The 19559-nt window shown below is 37.0% G+C and overlaps 1 protein-coding gene and 1 long non-coding RNA gene across 6 annotated transcripts in view; one reads left to right on the top strand and one right to left on the bottom strand.

The window, feature by feature from the left end:
- Nucleotides 1-33: 33 nt before the first annotated feature.
- LOC121378706 lies at nt 34-5356 on the bottom strand. 2 transcript variants are annotated; one of them, XR_005958752.1, is made up of 2 exons: nt 3243-5356; nt 34-3195 (listed from the first exon to the last, which is right to left on the bottom strand). It is a non-coding gene; the product is annotated as an uncharacterized LOC121378706 (long non-coding RNA). The 2 variants fall into 2 exon arrangements; XR_005958753.1 differs by having other exon boundaries at nt 3300-5356.
- A 7657-nt stretch (nt 5357-13013) lies between these two features.
- Nucleotides 13014-19559, top strand: part of LOC121379878 (nuclear distribution protein nudE homolog 1-like) — a 31940-nt gene continuing 25394 nt past the window's right edge. For all 4 annotated transcript variants that reach the window (XR_005958855.1, XM_041508538.1, XM_041508539.1 and 1 more), the window contains exons 1-2: nt 13014-13474; nt 14861-15014. Coding sequence is in view for 3 of the 4 variants with exons in the window: in XM_041508538.1 (XP_041364472.1) it covers nt 13392-13474; nt 14861-15014 (237 nt within the window). In the remaining variant the exon portion in view is untranslated. The remainder of the gene's footprint in view (nt 13475-14860; nt 15015-19559) is intronic.

The following is a 19559-nucleotide window of genomic DNA, read 5'->3' as shown; positions in this document are numbered from 1 at the left end:
CATACCTGAAAGTTTTTTTTTTATTTTTTTTCATTTTAGTTTTATTACTCTTTTATTTCTTCATGTTTTGTATGGATTTTTACCCATCTACTGTCGGTGTGATTGAGAAGTTGCGGTTAGAATGGATTTTTGATGTGGCTGAGGCTACAAATGAAAATAGTGCCAAAGCATAATGTATGCTGGGTTTGTTTATTTATTTGCTTCTTTTGTATTCTTTCCTTTTGTAACTTGTGGGAAGATCCGGCGGTAACATACAGGGCTGTGCCTAGCCTTGAGTAACTGGAGGGTGGCCATTAAGAATGAGGCCCAGGACTTGGGGCTGTACCTAGTCTTAAGTAACTAGAGGGTGGCCATTAAGAATGAGGCCCAGGACTTAGGGCTGTACCTAGTCTTAAGTAACTAGAGGGTGGCCATTAAGAATGAGGCCCAGGAATCGGTGATATGAAGTCTTCTTCAGCTACACAAAAAGGCTATTTTTAATTTTAAAAAGCTCTTCTTCTTTTTGGGTATTTTTTAATCCCTCGTCCCGCTGGTGACAACCCTAATATCTTGGATTCAGTTGGCCTGATGTTTTTCCAGATGAGTATGAAATGTACCCAAGGATCTACATAAATTGTTTATGAACAGGTGGCCATAATACAGAGGTAAAATACATGCATTCTTTTGCCTTTGGAATATACTTGAAATGTAAATTGTGGACTGGTGCCCTTTGTAACAGGTGTCATTAATTTGCCTAAGTAAGTAACTACAGTATTAAAAATATATAACGGTAGTTGGAGCAGGGATGGTGGAGATGTATTATACCTGGTTTATGTTCAGCCAGCCGTTTTTCGCTAAATGTTGTAAACTATTTTCACAGGTTTCCAAAGTGGCCATTCGCTTTAATGTGTAATGTAAAAACCAGTTTAGCAAAATGTTAGTGATGAATGGCTGGCTGAACTTGCTCCTGGAATCAGTGATCGATTTAGGATTTTTATACTGGTTTGCCTTCCACCCCACCCTCACAAAGGTAGATGGACTGATCCTATGATATATAGAGTCAAAGTGGTACTTTGATTTTTATACCTGATAGCCTCCCCTTTCCATAATATGTCCCTGAGAACTTTTTTTTTTTTTTTACTTCCATTGTACATTGCGGATCTTCCCACAGTTCATGTTCTTTGTTTTCAATTTGTCAAAGCATGACTGTGAATATTATTCAAAAATTTGTGTCCGATGCTGGTACTTGCACATAATCTGAATTCATTTATTCTTTTCAATAATTGGTTGATATTTTGAAAAATTTGCAGACAAAAAACCGAAACCCGTGATAAAACATTGATAGATTGATTTAGATACCAGCTATATGTTAATATCAAAATGAAGATCACACTGATTCTTATTATTAATATTATTATTTTGTAAACTGGGGCTAATTCACTAAAGTCTTGCAACTTTGCGATCTCGCAGTGCAATACTAAAAGGACTTGCAAAGAGGATGCTTTGTTGTCTATCAGAGCCTAAGGGAGCTTTGTGAATTAGGCCCCTGGTTATAAAATCATATTTGTTGAATGAATTTGGTTGTATTTAGTGCACAGATAAATATTTTGTAAAATGACGGACAAAAAGGGTAATAACGTGTACTGTGCCTATGTGACTTCAAAAAAATAACACATAGGACCAAATTTACAAAACCTGTTTTTGTCTTAACATGTGTGCAACTACATATATTTACAATGCTTAAACACTATGGTTTAAGAAAAACAGGTTTCATAAATTTGGTCCAAAATGTATACTGTGCACAAATTGCCTTAAGAATGGTAATACATGTATAATGTGCATATATTACCATTTTAAAACTGAATACTATACCGTGTGAACATATATATATATATATATATATATATTAGCTTCAAACTGCTAGTACATGTATCATGTAGCATTTGTGTATATAACCTAAAGATAATGTATGTACATGGATAATATACAATGTTCATTTACAGGGGCGGATTATGGGGGGTTTCCCAGTTGCACAGACCCCCCCCCCTGCCTAAAAAAAACCCACCTCATAGATCTAAACTGATGTCCACGTAAAATTTATAATTTCAAATTATAAACATTTACATATTGTTTTGGAACCCTGCCCCCCCCCCCTTACCTAAAGCATGATCCGCCCCTGATTTATTAACTACAACATACAGTCAAACCTGTTTGAGTGTCCAACTTCTCTTAAATAGTCACTGTTCTAGGAGGACACTTTTTAAAGTCCTGTGCTTTATTTAAAACAGTACCAGGGGTGCAGAAATGGAAAACAGTTTATTAGCCCGCCAGACAAGAACCAACTAAAATGTACTAGCTTTCAAGTATTTATACCAGTCCGCCAGCCCATAGAACGATATATTAAATTGTTTAGCAATATGCTTCAAATGATAGACATAGGCTATATTTGACAAATATATTTGAAGTCATCTATTGTCAGTGTGGTACATGCATTTTGTGTATTCCGTCAATATTCTGAACAGGTTGTTTGAATGGTTTGGAATTCTGACATGACTGATGCGGATTCGATGGGGAAAAACCCATTACGGTCATCCGAAAAAGACAGGTGGCCTGTCGGACTGGTAGATGTATTTTTTACCTCCTCAGTCAGACAGAATTTTTTCTCGCATTTGGCGAGAGGGCAAGTACTTTTTGCAGCCCTGAGTACACATTGACCTGTAGTAAAGACATAGTAACACGGACAGTTGACTTAAAGAAATGGCCTAACAAAAATAAAATATTACACACAAATTACCTTTTGGAACCAGTTTCATAACATCATGAAATTAATTCGCCAAATTAAAACAAAATTCGCCAATTGTTTTTGAAATTTGCAATTGGTGAATTTGTTTACTGCCAGAGCTAGCCCTGCTAGCTGTAATGCCCATTCCTTCCCACCCACCTGAACATTACATGTACATTATCATAGGTCCATTCCTTCCCACCCACCTGAACATTACATGTACAGGCTTTTACATTATCATATGCCCATTCCTTCCCACGCACCTGAACATTACATGTACAGGCTTTTACATTATCATATGCCCATTCCTTCCCACCCACCTGAATGTTACATGTACAGGCTTTTACATTATCATATGCCCATTCCTTCCCACGCACCTGAACATTACATGTACAGGCTTTTACATTATCATATGCCCATTCCTTCCCACCCACCTGAACATTACATGTACATTATCATAGGTCCATTCCTTCCCACCCACCTGAACATTACATGTACAGGCTTTTACATTATCATATGCCCATTCCTTCCCACCCACCTGAACATTACATGTACAGGCTTTTACATTATCATATGCCCATTCCTTCCCACGCACCTGAACATTACATGTACAGGCTTTTACATTATCATATGCCCATTCCTTCCCACCCACCTGAACATTACATGTACATTATCATATGCCCATTCCTTCCCACCCACCTGAACATTACATGTACAGGCTTTTACATTATCATATGCCCATTCCTTCCCACGCACCTGAACATTACATGTACAGGCTTTTACATTATCATATGCCCATTCCTTCCCACGCACCTGAACATTACATGTACATTATCATAGGTCCATTCCTTCCCACCCACCTGAACATTACATGTACATTATCATATGCCCATTCCTTCCCACCCACCTGAACATTACATGTACATTATCATATGCCCATTCCTTCCCACCCACCTGAACATTACATGTACATTATCATAGGTCCATTCCTTCCCACCCACCTGAACATTACATGTACAGGCTTTTACATTATCATATGCCCATTCCTTCCCACGCACCTGAACATTACATGTACAGGCTTTTACATTATCATATGCCCATTCCTTCCCACCCACCTGAATGTTACATGTACAGGCTTTTACATTATCATATGCCCATTCCTTCCCACGCACCTGAACATTACATGTACAGGCTTTTACATTATCATATGCCCATTCCTTCCCACCCACCTGAATGTTACATGTACAGGCTTTTACATTATCATATGCCCATTCCTTCCCACGCACCTGAACATTACATGTACAGGCTTTTACATTATCATATGCCCATTCCTTCCCACCCACCTGAACATTACATGTACATTATCATAGGTCCATTCCTTCCCACCCACCTGAACATTACATGTACATTATCATAGGTCCATTCCTTCCCACCCACCTGAACATTACATGTACATTATCATATGCCCATTCCTTCCCACCCACCTGAACATTACATGTACATTATCATAGGTCCATTCCTTCCCACCCACCTGAACATTACATGTACAGGCTTTTACATTATCATATGTGCATTTCACATCATCTTGAGAAATAAAGTTGGCAAATTCATCAGATGCAAATTTCTTCATTGGGTATGTTTTTTAACTATTATTTTGATGTCAATAAAACAATGAATTTGGTAAATTTGCCAAATGTTGATAAGTATTTTTTGTCCAGCTTAAATGATATACATGCATCTATAATGTACTGGCAACATGTGCATATACATTACTTTTAGAAAGCTAATACATGACATTGTATAATTTGCATATTCAAGTATTGCCTTAAACATGCTAATACACATATAACATACCATATGCATATACATGTATTACCTTCAAAAACTCAATACATACATAATGTACCATGTGCATATATTATCTTTAAAAAGCTCATACTTGTATTGTGTACTGTGTATCCATATTACTCTAGTATAGACAGTTGCATTTACAGAACATCAATTTGCTAATGTTACACTATTACTACCTGTATTTGTTGGCCATTTGTAATTGTTTCTGTGGACTAAACGTGTCCAAATTTCATTTAATAATTGCTTGTTTCATTCGATTGAATTTCATTGTTTTTGACATTCACTGTTCTGTTTTGATGTTACCACAATATGAGAAATGATGTGCTTCCAATCAATTGCATTTAGGTATATTTAGAAATAATAGATTTTTGCACATCATCAATGTTACTACAATATAGTCTCATCCATTGACTTTATCATTTAACATCTATATCTTAATGGATTTTCAGGATTGTTGGAAGGTAAAATTCATTTAAACATACATTGTACTTCAAATGTTATCACATACATTGGTGGGTGGGGTTTTTTTCTTATAGCACCCACTACTCAATTAAGTTTATCATTTCAAATATATTCAGTAGACATTAAAAATTAAAAGTGAAACAATACTTCTGGTGCATCATATCTGTGACAAATGTGCCCATTCTTGTTTTCTTTCTTATTATTCACCAATTCATCACTGGGCAATGTTTTCCTTGATGATTGGCAGGGCCGCAGCTGGGGGGGGGGGGGGGGGGGGAAGCATTATAGAAATTTAAAGAAAATGTTCTTCTTAACCGTTTATGGAGTTTTAGACTATTAACTACTCAGTTGCACACCCCCCCCCCCCCCCCCCCCCCCCCCCCCCCCCCCCCCCCCCCCCCCCAAACAAAATCCTAGCTACGGCCCGGATTGGTTTAAGTTAATAAAGATCACTGTTATGATACTGCCAGACTACAACTACTTGTAGGCTATTTTCCTGAAATTAATGTCTTGAATTGTTTTGAAAAGTAATGTTTGTAGTTGAATTTTCCCTTCAAATATCCAAATATACCGTACACCTTGATTTGCATTTTCAGTGGTTCTGTCATCTGTTTTTTGTTTTGAAAAATAGATCTTAACCGTGTATATATACACACATCTTTCAGTTACATCACAGCAAAGGTCTTCTCCTCCTCCTCATACAATGTTAAATCTGTACAGTATTTGTGTGAAGTATTGCATTTAAGTGTCAGTTTAGATATGCATCTAGTACATGACAGTACATTGTAAATATCTACTGTATTACACGGCAGGAGACGGCCTTTAACATGCTTGTGGGATGATTAATTAGCAATTTATTCCCACTTTGTTTGTGTGACAAAGCAAGTGTTTTGGTTTTTTGGGCTACAAGGTCATATTGGAAACATGCTTTTCAAATTAACTCTCATATAAAATAATGAAATAATATTATGGTAGAAGTAATGACCACCATTTTTTAATTTTGGTTCCTTTATAAGAAACCAAAAACTAAATTTTCATGGTGGGTATTGTCTGTATGTGCCTTTTGTATGCAGTGCTACTATGCATAATGTGACTTCCAAGTTTGTGGTCAACCGTTTTTTTTTGCACCTTTAAAAACATTTATCTGTACTTCCAATATCAAGAGACTAATTAAGACTTTTAAAATAAGAAAAACCCAGAGTATTATTAATTTCAATAATATCCTGGTGTGTCCTTATAGAAGTTTGAAGTTCAGAGTCTGCCAAAAGTCTCAGTCTTCAGATATATGTGATTTGAATGGGCAAGACTTTAGTCTAGTTTAAAGTTTTATACACACACATTCTGGTGTAATCCTTAATTAAAAAGTCTCAGTCTTCAGATATATGTGATTTGAATGGGCAAGACTTTAGTCTAGTTTAAAGTTTTATACACACACATTCTGGTGTAATCCTTAATTAAAAAGGGGCGGGACGTATCCCAGTCAAAAAGTGCTCGCCTGATGCTCGGTCGGTCTGGGATCGATCCCCATCGGTGGGTCCATTGGGCTACTTATTGTTTCATTCAGTGCACCACGACTGGTATATCAAAGGCTATGGTATGTGCTATCCTGTCTGTGGGGTGGTGCATATAAAAGATCCTTTACTACTAATGTAAAAAAAATGTAGCGGGTTTCCTCTCTAAGACTGTATGTAAAAATCACAAAATGTTTCACATCCAATAGCCGATGATTAATAAATCAATGTGCTCTAGTGGTGTCGTTAACACAACTTCTTTTTTTTTTCCTTATTTAAAAAGCTCTTATTTGGTATCAAAACACAAGATATAGACGTTGATTAGAGGGAGTAATACTGTCAAACCAATCCTAAGCAGCCACCCATAGTAGTATACCACTACTTCAAATCAATATTCCACGTGTTGCATCGATCGATCCCCATCGGTGGGCCCATTGGGCTATTTCTCTTTCCAGCCAGTGCACCACAACTGGCATATTATCAAAGGCTGTGATATGTACTACCCTCTCTGTGGGATGGTGCATATAAAAGATCCCTTGCTGCTAATTGAAAAGAGTAGCCCATGAAGTGGCGACAGCGGGTTTCCTCTCTCAATATCTGTGTAGTCCTTAACCATATGTCTGATGCCATATAACTGTAAATAAAATGTGTTGAGTGTGTCATTAAATAAAACATTTCTTTCTTTCTTTTCCTCAACTGGACAAAGGTTGTGGTATGTGCTTTCCTGTCTGTGGAAAATTGCATATAAAAGATCCCTTGCTGCATTAGGGAAAAAATGTAGCTGGTTTCCTCTGACGACTATGAGTCAGAATTACCAAATGTTTGACATCCAATAGCTGATGATTAATTAATCAATGTGTTCCAGTGATGTCGTTAAACAAAAAAACCAAAACAATCCTTATCAATAATAAAAGGTAACTGGAGATTTTTCATTGCACCATTTGCATCTCCTCATATGAATACGTTTTGTTATACCAATGACACACTAAAAACCCAAATCGGTGCACATTCAGTACGGTTACTTCCAGTTGTTGCTACACCAACTTCGGTTACAAAGAGTTTTGATTTTCTTCATACCCATGCCACATCCATATGTGGAAGTTGGAATTCACTGGCTATATGTTAAGTCACCAGTCAGTTCACATTGAAGATTGTTTATGGATGAAAAATATGACCACTCAAGACAGGTGGTCTGCTAGGAAAGGTTTGACTATTAGAATATAATATTTTCAAGAATCACTGTTAAAGTGGTAGTTGCAGAAAGCTTTTTCTAGGTGACCACAGAGCTAATCTGTGTGTGTGTGTGTGTGTGTGTGTGTGTGTTTTGGGGGTGAAGGCATGTGTGTCTGCATTCATGCATGCTTGTGTGCATTCATATGTGGGAGGTGTTCAGTTGGTTTGTACGCTTGAACAGAACATTAACGGTTTAGTTGATATTGAATATCCACCATGAATTCACTGAAACTTGCATTGTTCATAATATTCTTATGGCAAAAGTATCCCAATATGACCTATGCTATCATTGTAAGTTGGTATTCTATTTATTGCAGTGACTTATCAGTATGCGTGAATGGGCTGTCAAATTCGCTGATGTTGAGGGTTTGAGCTTTTTTGAAAAGTGAAAATGTTTTTGTATGTACTGTATTTATGTAATAAAACAATTACAACATTTTTTTTTTTATTGTGTCTTTACTGTGATCCAAGGGACATGGAATAGCTCAGGGTTTGTAACAAAAACAGTAAATGAATTGTTGATGATTGTTAACAGCAAGATAACTTCCCCTTTGGTTGGGCTGTTCGATAATTACGGAATTAATACTCTAGGGAGATGAGGGCATAGATTATGTTACAAAATATGGGAGAGGGAATGTTCACACTGCTGGAAGGAATCTGATGTTGGGGTTGGTGAGAGATGTAGTGTCCCCTTCAGAGTATAATGGTGTTTTCCACGAAAATTATTCATATATACATGTATTTGAATAGTGCTACTTGAGTAACTTTTGGGCAATTCAAAGACAGTTGGTAAACCAGTTATAGTTATATTTTATCCATGCACATGAGAAAGAATCCGTGTTAATACTGGCAATTAATCCTAAACCTGTGCACATATTAAACATTTTATTACATCATTCTTCATTTTAGGCTCCATATTTGTTTAATTTCCTTTAAGGAAAATTAAAACAAAAAACTAAATTCTTGCCAAAATATTGCTATGGCAACTGCTACCTCTGCTGACCACTGGAAAAATTATGTAAGAAAGTAAACAGTTACAGCCAGTTTCAATCTGCTTGGCTTGTTCCAGCCAGTACTTCACAACTGGTGTGACAAAGTCCATGGTCTGTGGGGTGCTGTGTGTAGCCCATTCGGTTTCCTTTCTCATTAGCTGTGGTCTTTATCATATGCCTGACACCATGCAACTAATTAAAAATGTGTTGTGTGTAATTAAATAAAACCTTACTTCAACTTGATTAAAATCGGCCATTACTGGCATATGATCTAATTTCTCTCATACTGATACAATTTCTTCCACAAAAGTTGAAAAGTTAAAAGTTTGTTTTGTTTAAGAGCACTTTGATTTATTAATCATCAGTCTTGGAGAAAATCTGCTACATTTTACTTTCAGTAGCAAGGGACTTTTTTCAGGGCTCAAATTTCACGACGGCACTGACGGCAATTGCCGTCGTTAACATATAAATTGCCGTAGGTCGGGAACTTTGACGGCATTGATGTACCATCGGTAAAGTTCCTCAATGATTGCAAAATGTATACACTTGGTGTACATTATCTGCCCGTGTATAACGTGTGCATTTAAAATATGTCTACATACAGGAAAACAGGGCACAATATTTCACGTGACCCGCCGTTCTGTTCGCGTGTCGGTTACGCAAAGTTAAATTTACGCGAACCGCAAACTGGTTACGTCATGACCTGTAAACGTTCAGAAATTAAAACTTGCAAACTTCACGATTACAGGACGTTTATTCACGCAGACATACTAGTAGTATTTCGACAAATGTTTTAGGCTGAATTTTAGATACTTGATGAGCAGCAAATCAGTAAACAACGTTATATTTCAACAGTTGTAATTTGCAACCAGTTAAAGTAAATGTTCAGTATAGAGTCGAGCCAAAAGTTTTAAAGAAATGTGCTCAGACCGCTGGGGACGGCTAAATTATCTGCTACTATTTTATCTCTAAAGGAATATATGTAGACATAATATTGGATTGTCTATAATTTTTACATATGTTAAAAACAGTTTTAACGTAAACAGGAATCCAAAAGTGTCACATTTTTTTTTAAATACTAACATCGCATAATGATCTTTAAAAAAACAAACATTTGGAACGTCACTGTAGTATAGAAGTACCATCGATAAAGTGAAAGTAGCATAGCTACCGCAAAACGCAAAAAGGAATCCCTCCAAATAATTATGTATATATTTCAAAGGCGTAGCGCCCATTACGCACAGTACGCATGTGCTTAATGCAAAAAAAAATCCGGGAATAGGTTGAGGCTGTCTGTAATTGTTCTATAAAATATCCTCTTAAAATTGACTCCAAAAAAAGATTAAAAAAAAAAAAAAAAAAGCCTCCGAAAAGGCTCAGATTGCATCTACAGGCGTCCTGAGTTTCAAACTTTGCACAGGGGGAGACCCCCCGAATATCCCCGCCCGGGCACGCCTTTGGCGTGCGTAATGCTAAGAAAATTTCTGGCTACGCCCCTGTATTTTGTTTCAGTACTGGGACCGATATTCAGTTCTTTTATAATATTGTTAACTTTAGCAAGCATTAAAGCGGTAGTATCCGGAATATTTTTATTATTTAAGCATATAGAACAGAAAATCCAATTACGTTTGGTGCATATATGACGCCGCACTCCGCATTGGTTTCACTACGCTGGCTTATCCGGGTCAAAAACAAAGCCAGTTTTTCGAAAGTGGGACACTTTTGACGGGCTCCTACCGATCTCGGTTTCATTGGCTTATCACATTTCCCAACGAGATCACGTGAGATTTCGCAATTTTTTAACAAATTTAACTGTCTTGATCGAGGGGTCGTCTCATATCTCTAAAACATATTTATATCCATAGAGGTATGGTACAACGCCTTTTCAGGGGTCGGTGGGTGGGGGGTTTGCCTTGAAATTTGGACAATGGCCAGCTGTTGGCAGACGCGTTACATGTAAGGGGGTGTTACTAATCGCTCTAGGGGTAGAGGAAGAGGGTATTATGTTCGATTTACGTAACATTTTTCAAGACTATATGTTATTTTTATTCATTACTTAGACCTAAAAAGGTGTTTTTTGGAAATGCGCGGTCAGTCTAGGATCGATCCCCATCGGCGGGTATATAAAAGGCCATGGTATGTGATATCCTGTCCGTGGGATGGTACATATAAACGATCCCTTGCTAAAAAAAAAAAAATGTAGGGGGTTTCCAAGGCGTGTGTGCAGGGATTTTAGCGGGGTTGGGGTTATAGACTGTGTTGAGCGAAGTTTATATGGGGCCATGCTCCCCAGAAAATACATTTCAATTTTTTTAAGCTTGGGCAAGTAAGGGTTTCGACCTCCAATACCCTCCCCCTGCACATGCACCCGATTCCTTTCTAAGATTATATGTCAAAATTACCAAATGTTAGACATCCAACAGCAGAGACGAACCCTACAATTTGAAATCGGCAAATGCACGTATTAACTGAAACTGACAACAGGTTGTTGTTTGTGCTTTGCCGAGCTATGGCGGCACAGGCGACGAATCGAGCGTATACTTTTGACGATCTCTGTTCATAGCGAACACACACGAGCTTTTTAAAAGTGCATTTGAGCTTGTAATTTCATATTTGTACATGATGTTATAATATGGTAACCAGAGAATGTAACTTTAATTTTTATTTTTTTGTAAAATGTTTTCTTTTGTATTTGTTTTAACTTTGTTTCAGCTAAAAACTATGTATTTAAAATATAATTTCAACGTAATTTTGAGGTAACCGATCAGGTAACCCACGGGTTACGCAAATATAATTCATGTAACCGAACAATTGGTTACCTAGGTAAAAACCACGTGAACCGACTTCCGGTTCCCTCAGATTTTGAAATATTGTCCCCTGGGAAAATAACCTTTCAGTCATCTTTATTTGCCACAAAAGTCAGCTTTTAAAACAACTGCCGTAATCAGGGTCAAAATTGCCGTCGGTGGGTTATTTCACCCATGGCAATTTAAAAATAGAATTGTCGTGGGAGACAAATTCTTAAATTTTAGCTCTGTTTTTTTGGGGGTAAACAAAATTTACATATTAAATACACTGTCATTTAGAGGTTAGAGGAAGTTGGTCGTAACAAAAATAATACTGGGGATGGGTGGGTCGGTTCGTACCCAAAAGCATACCAGTTCGTACCCAAAGGCATATACCAGTTCGTAACCAGAGGAACATCGGCATACCAGTTCGTACCCACATTTGTACATGTTATTTAATGAAAAACAAAACAACAAAAATCCAAGCCAACTGCATTTTAATAATTAGCGATTAGAAATTGTCACGAAGAATCATGTCAAGCGAAGTCAGCTTATTTGTTGATATATTTCAAAAACATAACAATTTTCTTTTTACATGACAAAAAAACATTTTATGTACAAACATAATAATATTTACAAACATAGTAATATTAACATAATTATATAATTGAAACCCAGTACATTCATACAATTGTATTTATGGTAAAGGTAAATGTGAAATTAATAAAAACTTATATGTTGGTATATTTCTCAAAACTTTCAAATGTGACTTATTCCCTATTTAGCACCGAGTCCTTCAATTATTGACAGGTGAAAGTAGCATTATGAACTTTTAAATTTGCATATGGCATGAAATTTGCATACCGTTATTACACGGGTTAATACAATCAAATATTAAATGGGTTTATGACAAAAGAATTGCTCTTTGGCTACGAAAAGGTATGCTTTTTGGTTACGAAACGGCATGCTTCAGTGATGCACAGCACATAATTGCTCATTTAATGCTTATAAAAGATACTGAGTGATTATTACAACACATTTTTTGCTAAATGTTACAATATGTTTGTAATATAACATTATAATTGTGTATTTAAAAATTATATTAATGTTAGGTGTAATGTATGACATTATTTAATTGGTTACGAACTGTATGCTAGTGGTTACGAAACGGTATGGTACGAACGGGTTTGGGTACGAAACGTCTAGAAACCCTTTATTCCCCCCTCCCTTATGTCCACATGCCCCGGCATGCTCTGCAGCGCCAGCGTGGAGGGATGGCAAGGTGATTCATTTGTTTTGCAACGTCCATTGATAACGACTAATCCACTTTTTCACCAATCGTGACGCTTCGACATTTCCGAACTTGGCCGAGGTTTTCCGATTGGCTTTTCGTAAAATGGAACTCCTTCAGCAGCCATTTTTAGACAGTGCGACTTCCGTTTAAATTTGTGTGGAAGAAAGCAAATGATTTGTCTTTACTTTTCCATTATATAAATATGCCTGTTACAGACGGTATCGACAGCTTTAATCGAGACGTATTTTAGTGATCAACGTTTGTGTACAAGTTACCACACAGTTATTGTTTATAGTTCTAAAGTTCCCTTTTGACAGGTTGACATTTCACATTTTATTGCTGAACTCTGTTGGGATTCCTGTTTTTCAAGTGAATGTTTACATGTGAGAGGATATTGTTACATGTTCGTATGGTGTAGTGTGGGGCTATGGCCATCACATTGAATCAGTAACTTAGAATACATCAGCGATAGTTAACAAACTGGAAATTCCATGTTACAATATGGCTGATGATTCAAAGAAATTCCAAACACCAAGTGAAGAAATTGCCTACTTGCGGAAACAATCTCAGCAGTTTAAACAGGAGTAAGTATAATTGGTGATATGGTGACATAGCTCAATAAATCATATACTTTATACACTTTAGTGAATGTATTTAATGCTACATTGACATTGCATTTAAATGAAGTGTAAATAATGTTAAATAAATAGCATGAATTCCTGTTTTTGTTTTATCCTGGTAAACGACAGGTACTTAATGTTATTTACATGTTTTAAAACAGCTTTATAATTGTATTATAATTATTATTATTAGCAGAACAAATCTTTTACTTGTCACTTTGACCAACAATGCCAAATAATACAACATTGATCAATCAAAACTGCATGAAGTATGATGTAAATACAGGGGACATTTAGTTGTGATTTGCTAAGCAACTTTCAGAGATCGCTACACAATTTTAAAACATTAAACAGTACTCAGTAGTTGCTAATCAATTTTTCATTGACTAGAAATATAGCTAAGCAAGATTTTGTCTGTCTACCCTGCAAATTGAATGAAGAAACATAGTTGTTACATAGTTTCAGTCAATTGATCCATGTTATTTTTGATTTTCAAACTAGGAAGCACAAAGATGTCATAACAACATTATATATAGCTGCAGGTTCAATGTATTTGAATATTTCGTAAATAATTAATAAAAAAGGAACTGTTCTAATAATAATATTTCTAGGTTTCCTGCATGTCAATGTCATTTCAGATTTTTGGATGGCTTTTCTTGCTATGTTGTGAAACCGGATTTGGAGCCAAAATGTCAACATACATGAACTAGGGCGTGCATTCTGACTTAAAATATGCCCCTTATTTCGGTGTCAAATATGTACCAATCCATGCTTTAAAAAAAAGAAAAAAAGTTGCGTCACCGTATTATTCTGAAACTTTGATCACTATTCAAGACTGTGATTTCTTAGGAACCAGTAATTTTGAGGAGCCATGTAGGCCCCTATGCTAGCCAAGCTAGAAAGTCCTACATGATTTTTTCTGGCCCCGGACTCCCCTCAAAATTGCACACTGGGTCTAGAGCAGTAGAGAATACATGTATTTTTGGAATACACGAATAGTTTTGGTGATCCTCAAGTTATCCGTTTTTAATTTTAAAATGTAATGATCACTACATAACCAACTGGCGATTCGCACAAACTTGAAGTTGCCTAACAAACTCATGAAGCAATGGTTTATGTTATTATTAAATATTGAATCTGGTGTCCTGAAGAAATAAACTAGATACACCAAAATGTACTTTCATTGTAACATTTTCTAAGGTTGAGTTAGGTAAATGAAGTGTTTCGAGTTTAATAATATGATGACAACTACACATACAACTACAGCATGCTGTACATAAATATAAATTTCATTAGGTATAAACACATAGAGGTACGGAACATTTCTGATTCTTGTTTTCCTATTTTCAGGCTTGAAGAAACCAAAGAAGAATTGGAAGAATTCCAAATCAGTAGTCACGAGTTGGAAAATGAACTAGAAACACAGTTAGAACAATGTGACAGTAAAAATAAAGAACTAATTGCTGACAAGGCAAAACTAGAACACGAATGTGCTGCTCTGAGGGTTTGTACTTGCATCTTTGTTCTCATTAAATCATATATCGGGTGTATAACATTCATTGGGCTTCATGCGGGTCATGGAAATGTTGGAAAGTCATGAAATTTGCAAATACAATATTCAAGGCCAGATAAGTAATGGAATATTGAGTTGTGTCATGGTTTTATTTTCCCCCATTTAAAATAATACAAAAACAAAATTGGTAATTTGTATAAAAGATTGTTACTTTAATGCTAATAGATATTGGGGGTGGAATGACGTGTTGAATGCATGATCTTCTGATACCTACATGTATGTCATGGAATTTGATTGATGATATTTCTATATAAACCCAGTTCATATTCCACTATTGCAACTACAGATTAAGTCCAGGACAGGTTAATATTGGAGAAGAAACCTGCTCAACTAGTGCTGTTATTTTTTTTATCAGCAGTATACTAGTAAGGTTGACTATAGGGTATGTTGTTTCATGTCTGAATGCAATATGTAGATGTTATCTTTTAGGTGATATGATGATAGTTAATTTTATCATATAATAAATTACATTTTCAGTGCAATCAAAGTGTGTAATATTTTTCAGATCACATACTTTAAGAAGTTGAAAACTTTGAAAATTAGATGTAAATTAATCGAGGTCACAGCACTAGGATGACACTCCACATTTGACGTATACATGTATTCATAGTCATCAAATAAAAACATTTCAATAGCAATTTTACATTGAAAGCTGTCCAGTCTTTAGAAAACAAAAAATGTTATGCAATAGTTTATTTTGATGTAAGGACATCCAAAATGACGTCATTTTAGTTTGACGTCATTTCCATTTTAAAAGACATTGCACCACATATTCTTACGTCATACGAATATCTAGTTATGGCAGACAAATTAAAGTTGCATGTACAGTTTACAAAAACGTGTTGTTAATAAGCTTGAGATTATTACCCTTGTGTGTTTCGGTATCATCAGTATCATATATTAAGAATAAAAATAATGTATTATGCTTGTCAGAAGCTTGCATAATACAATTTTTATTCCTAATATATGATATTGGCTATACTGAAAAACACTCTGGTCTTAACCTCTATGTATGTACATGTAGTTTTGTTACTCACCAACAAAGTAGATGAGTGGCTAGAGATTTTCGAAGTTATCTCAGTGCTATGATACCATAAAACCATCATCTGCTATGACATCACTATAACACATGCCATAGTGACATCACAGCTTTTGATGGTTTTGCGATATCATAGTGCTGAGATAGCTTTGAAAATATGGGCCCAGGGCCACATTTGCACATTAAAAAACAAAAAAAACAAAAAAAATGTATTAGGGCTCGAACTAGTGGCCTGCAGGGGTGAAATGGAAGTTGACCTGCTAAAAACATTACAGGTCGTTGTTCAACAGACAGATATATACTACTCAAAAGAATTTAAGGGTCAAAAATTTATAACCAAGTAAGTTTCAGAGTGTATTAGATTGATGTAAACTACACCAATTTTTTTATTTATTGTTCCATATTTACAAAAAAACACAAATAAACGTCACTGTATACAAGAAAGTCACATGACATGCTGTCAAAGTTGAAGGTTGTCAAACATGGATTTTACACATTAGAACATTCGTTTAATAGTGTGTGAATCCACCCCTGGCGCGAATACACTCGACACATCGTTGCCTCATGCTATTGATCAGACGTCTGAAGAACTCTTGGGGAATGGCCTGCCACTCTGCCATAAGAAGTTGACCCAGATCATGAAGGTTGGCCGGAGGGGCATGGTTATCCCGAACTCTCCTGCCTAATTTGTCCCAGGCGTTCTCTATTGGGGCCAAGTCAGGCGAATATGCTGGCCAATCCATCCTGGCGATACCTTGTTGTCTGAGAAAGTCCGTTACCACCCTGGCGCGGTGGGGTCTGGCATTGTCATCCTGCAGAACTGCCCCACCGCCAGTCTGCTGAAGGCCTGGGAGAACCAACGGCCGGATAATCTCATTCAGATAGCGGATTCCATTCAGATTGCCATCCACCACATAGAGGGGGGTCCTGTGGTGGATAGAGATGCCGCCCCACACCATGACGCTGCCACCACCGAACCGGTGACGTTGTCTAACGTTAACGTCAGCGAAGCGCTCCCCAGGACGTCTGTAGACACGAACCCGACCGTCGTTGAACTGGAGACTAAACCTGGACTCATCAGTGAACATCACTCGACCCCACTTAACACGTTGCCACCGCAGATGAAGCGTGCACCAGTGACGTCCGGCCGTTCTGTGACGTGGTAGGAGTGGTGGTCGAACAGCCTGGCGACGGCAGCGTAGATTATTGGCTCTCAGACGATTGCGTATGGTTTGATCAGACACTCGAGTTCAAGTCACAGTCCGCAGATTGTCACGTAATCGGCGTGCAGTGGTTGTGCGTTGACGTAGAGCCATATTGGTGATGTAGCGGTCCTCTCTATTTGTAGTGCTTCGGGGTCTTCCCGAACGTGGACGATTTCGAACAGAATTCGTTGCTTGGTACAGTTGCCACAGTCGGCCAACGACACTCTGACTGACACCAAGTCTCAGAGCAACATTTCTTTGCATATTGCCATCCTGAAGCCAAGCAATAGCCCTTCCTCGATCTTCGATAGTCAGTTGAAGTCGTACCATTGTCGAATTTGGAGTGTGCACCGTACACGAACGCAAGCTCCAATTATACGGAAATTCAGCATTGGGAACATAGAATACACGTGCAAAGCATGCAAATGAAGCGCTTTGTGAAAAAGCAAGTTATGGGCACTTAGCAGACCTTTCGCTTTCGCCCTAATTTACGTGCAAATGTAAGCATGTTTTTGCCATTAGAACTAGTCGACAGTGTCAGTGACAGTGGATTTTAATTCATTTATGGGTTGCTTAGACCCACTTTCGTCAAAATGGAACAATACCATGCATGACATTATGGTCTAGCTAATATAATTGACATTCAGAAAATAATGTCGAAAATATCGTCTGACCCTTAAATTCTTTTGAGTAGTATATTTTACGGTTGTCTCATGTGCTATTTACATGTAGCTCATGATTTTGTTGTATGTATTTCAATTCCATTATGCTCTAAAATGCATCCCTGAGGTCCTCATTTTCACACATTATCTCAGATCCTCCCCAACCCCATGGAGTCTTGGTTTTCAGCAGGCCATATGTTTTCTTTGCAGGTCATATTTCTTTTGGCTTGCTATTTAAAAAAATAACAACAGAGGGTGGGTTGGGTAATTTTTGGGTGTGCTTCCATCAGAGAACTGTTCAAGCACGCCTGTCGTGGGCACAACATCCGACTTCGCCAGAGAACAACAGCAGGCCTGTGTGTGTGTGTATTATTGTTATTATTATTTTTTTTACATCAAACCAGTTTGTTAGGTGAAACATTAAATTGCACAGAAGACTTGTTTATACAAGCAATAGCACCTCAACGAGTCTCTACCACTGAGCTATGTAATAATACTGTAATATAAATCCAGTTCCTTGTGCTTTACACTGCAACTGCAAGCATTAAAAGCGGTAAGCCTCATAAGTAGGTAATTTGTGATTGTATGGTAACAATGCAGCTGCCATGAATGTTGCTAAAGAGAAGTAAAGTAATTGAAAGTAATGCCTATTTTACAGTGCTAATTAGTACTCTTGGGGATATTTAAGATTTTTATCTGTTTTATGTTCATTGTGGGTTAACAATTTATTTGGATGTTTGTTTACCACTTACAGTAGATTCTCTTTGATCCTGTTACATCAGTGGGGTTTCCTCTAAAACAATAATAATATGCTCTGTACTAGACGAGGTAGGGTAAGGGATTAAGCTGCCATTCAGTATTGTTTCACCAACAAACCATATGTATTCCTAGATTTTACTTTTATTTGATAAATAAAGCTCCTTATAATCTCCTTTATTTGAGCTTTTTACACTGATGAATACTTTAAATAAGGCATTGATTTTTCAGTTTAATAACAAAATGATTATTAAATTAATCTGGTGGTGGACTGCAAAATGCAGTTTAATACTTTCTGAATACTACTCTATTACTACTGTCCCCAGTGGCATAGTGCTTAAGCCATGACTCAAGGCTGGTGGGTACTGGGTTCACATCCCAGTACTGGCTTCCACACACAGTTCTAAAAGTTCATTACTAAAGAAGTAACCATTAACTTGGTATCCTGGACAGAAAGCCCAGATGTGTGTGACCAGGACAGCGTGCTTGAACTTAATTGGAAATTAAGCACAGCTTATTTTGGTGAAGGGGGGTGACACTATATTCTTTATTATTAACTACTAATAAGTAACCATTAATTTGGTGTTCCTGACAGAAAGCCCAGACAACTGAGGTGTGTGCCCAGAACAGCATGCTTGAACCTAATTGAATATAAGCACAAAAATCAAGTTAAAATGAAAAAGAAAGACTTAACTACTATAATTCAGCCTTGTTTGTGTCAGTCGGCTTCAGTCATGATCAGCTCTATACATTGCAACTGATTTGGTCGCAGATGTGACCATTTGTTTTCATATTGTGACTAAAACATTTCATA

The sequence above is a fragment of the Gigantopelta aegis genome, chromosome 8 (genome assembly GCF_016097555.1).
Source record: "Gigantopelta aegis isolate Gae_Host chromosome 8, Gae_host_genome, whole genome shotgun sequence".
NCBI lineage: Eukaryota > Metazoa > Mollusca > Gastropoda > Neomphalida > Peltospiridae > Gigantopelta > Gigantopelta aegis.
This window is presented reverse-complemented; position numbering and strand designations above follow the sequence as displayed.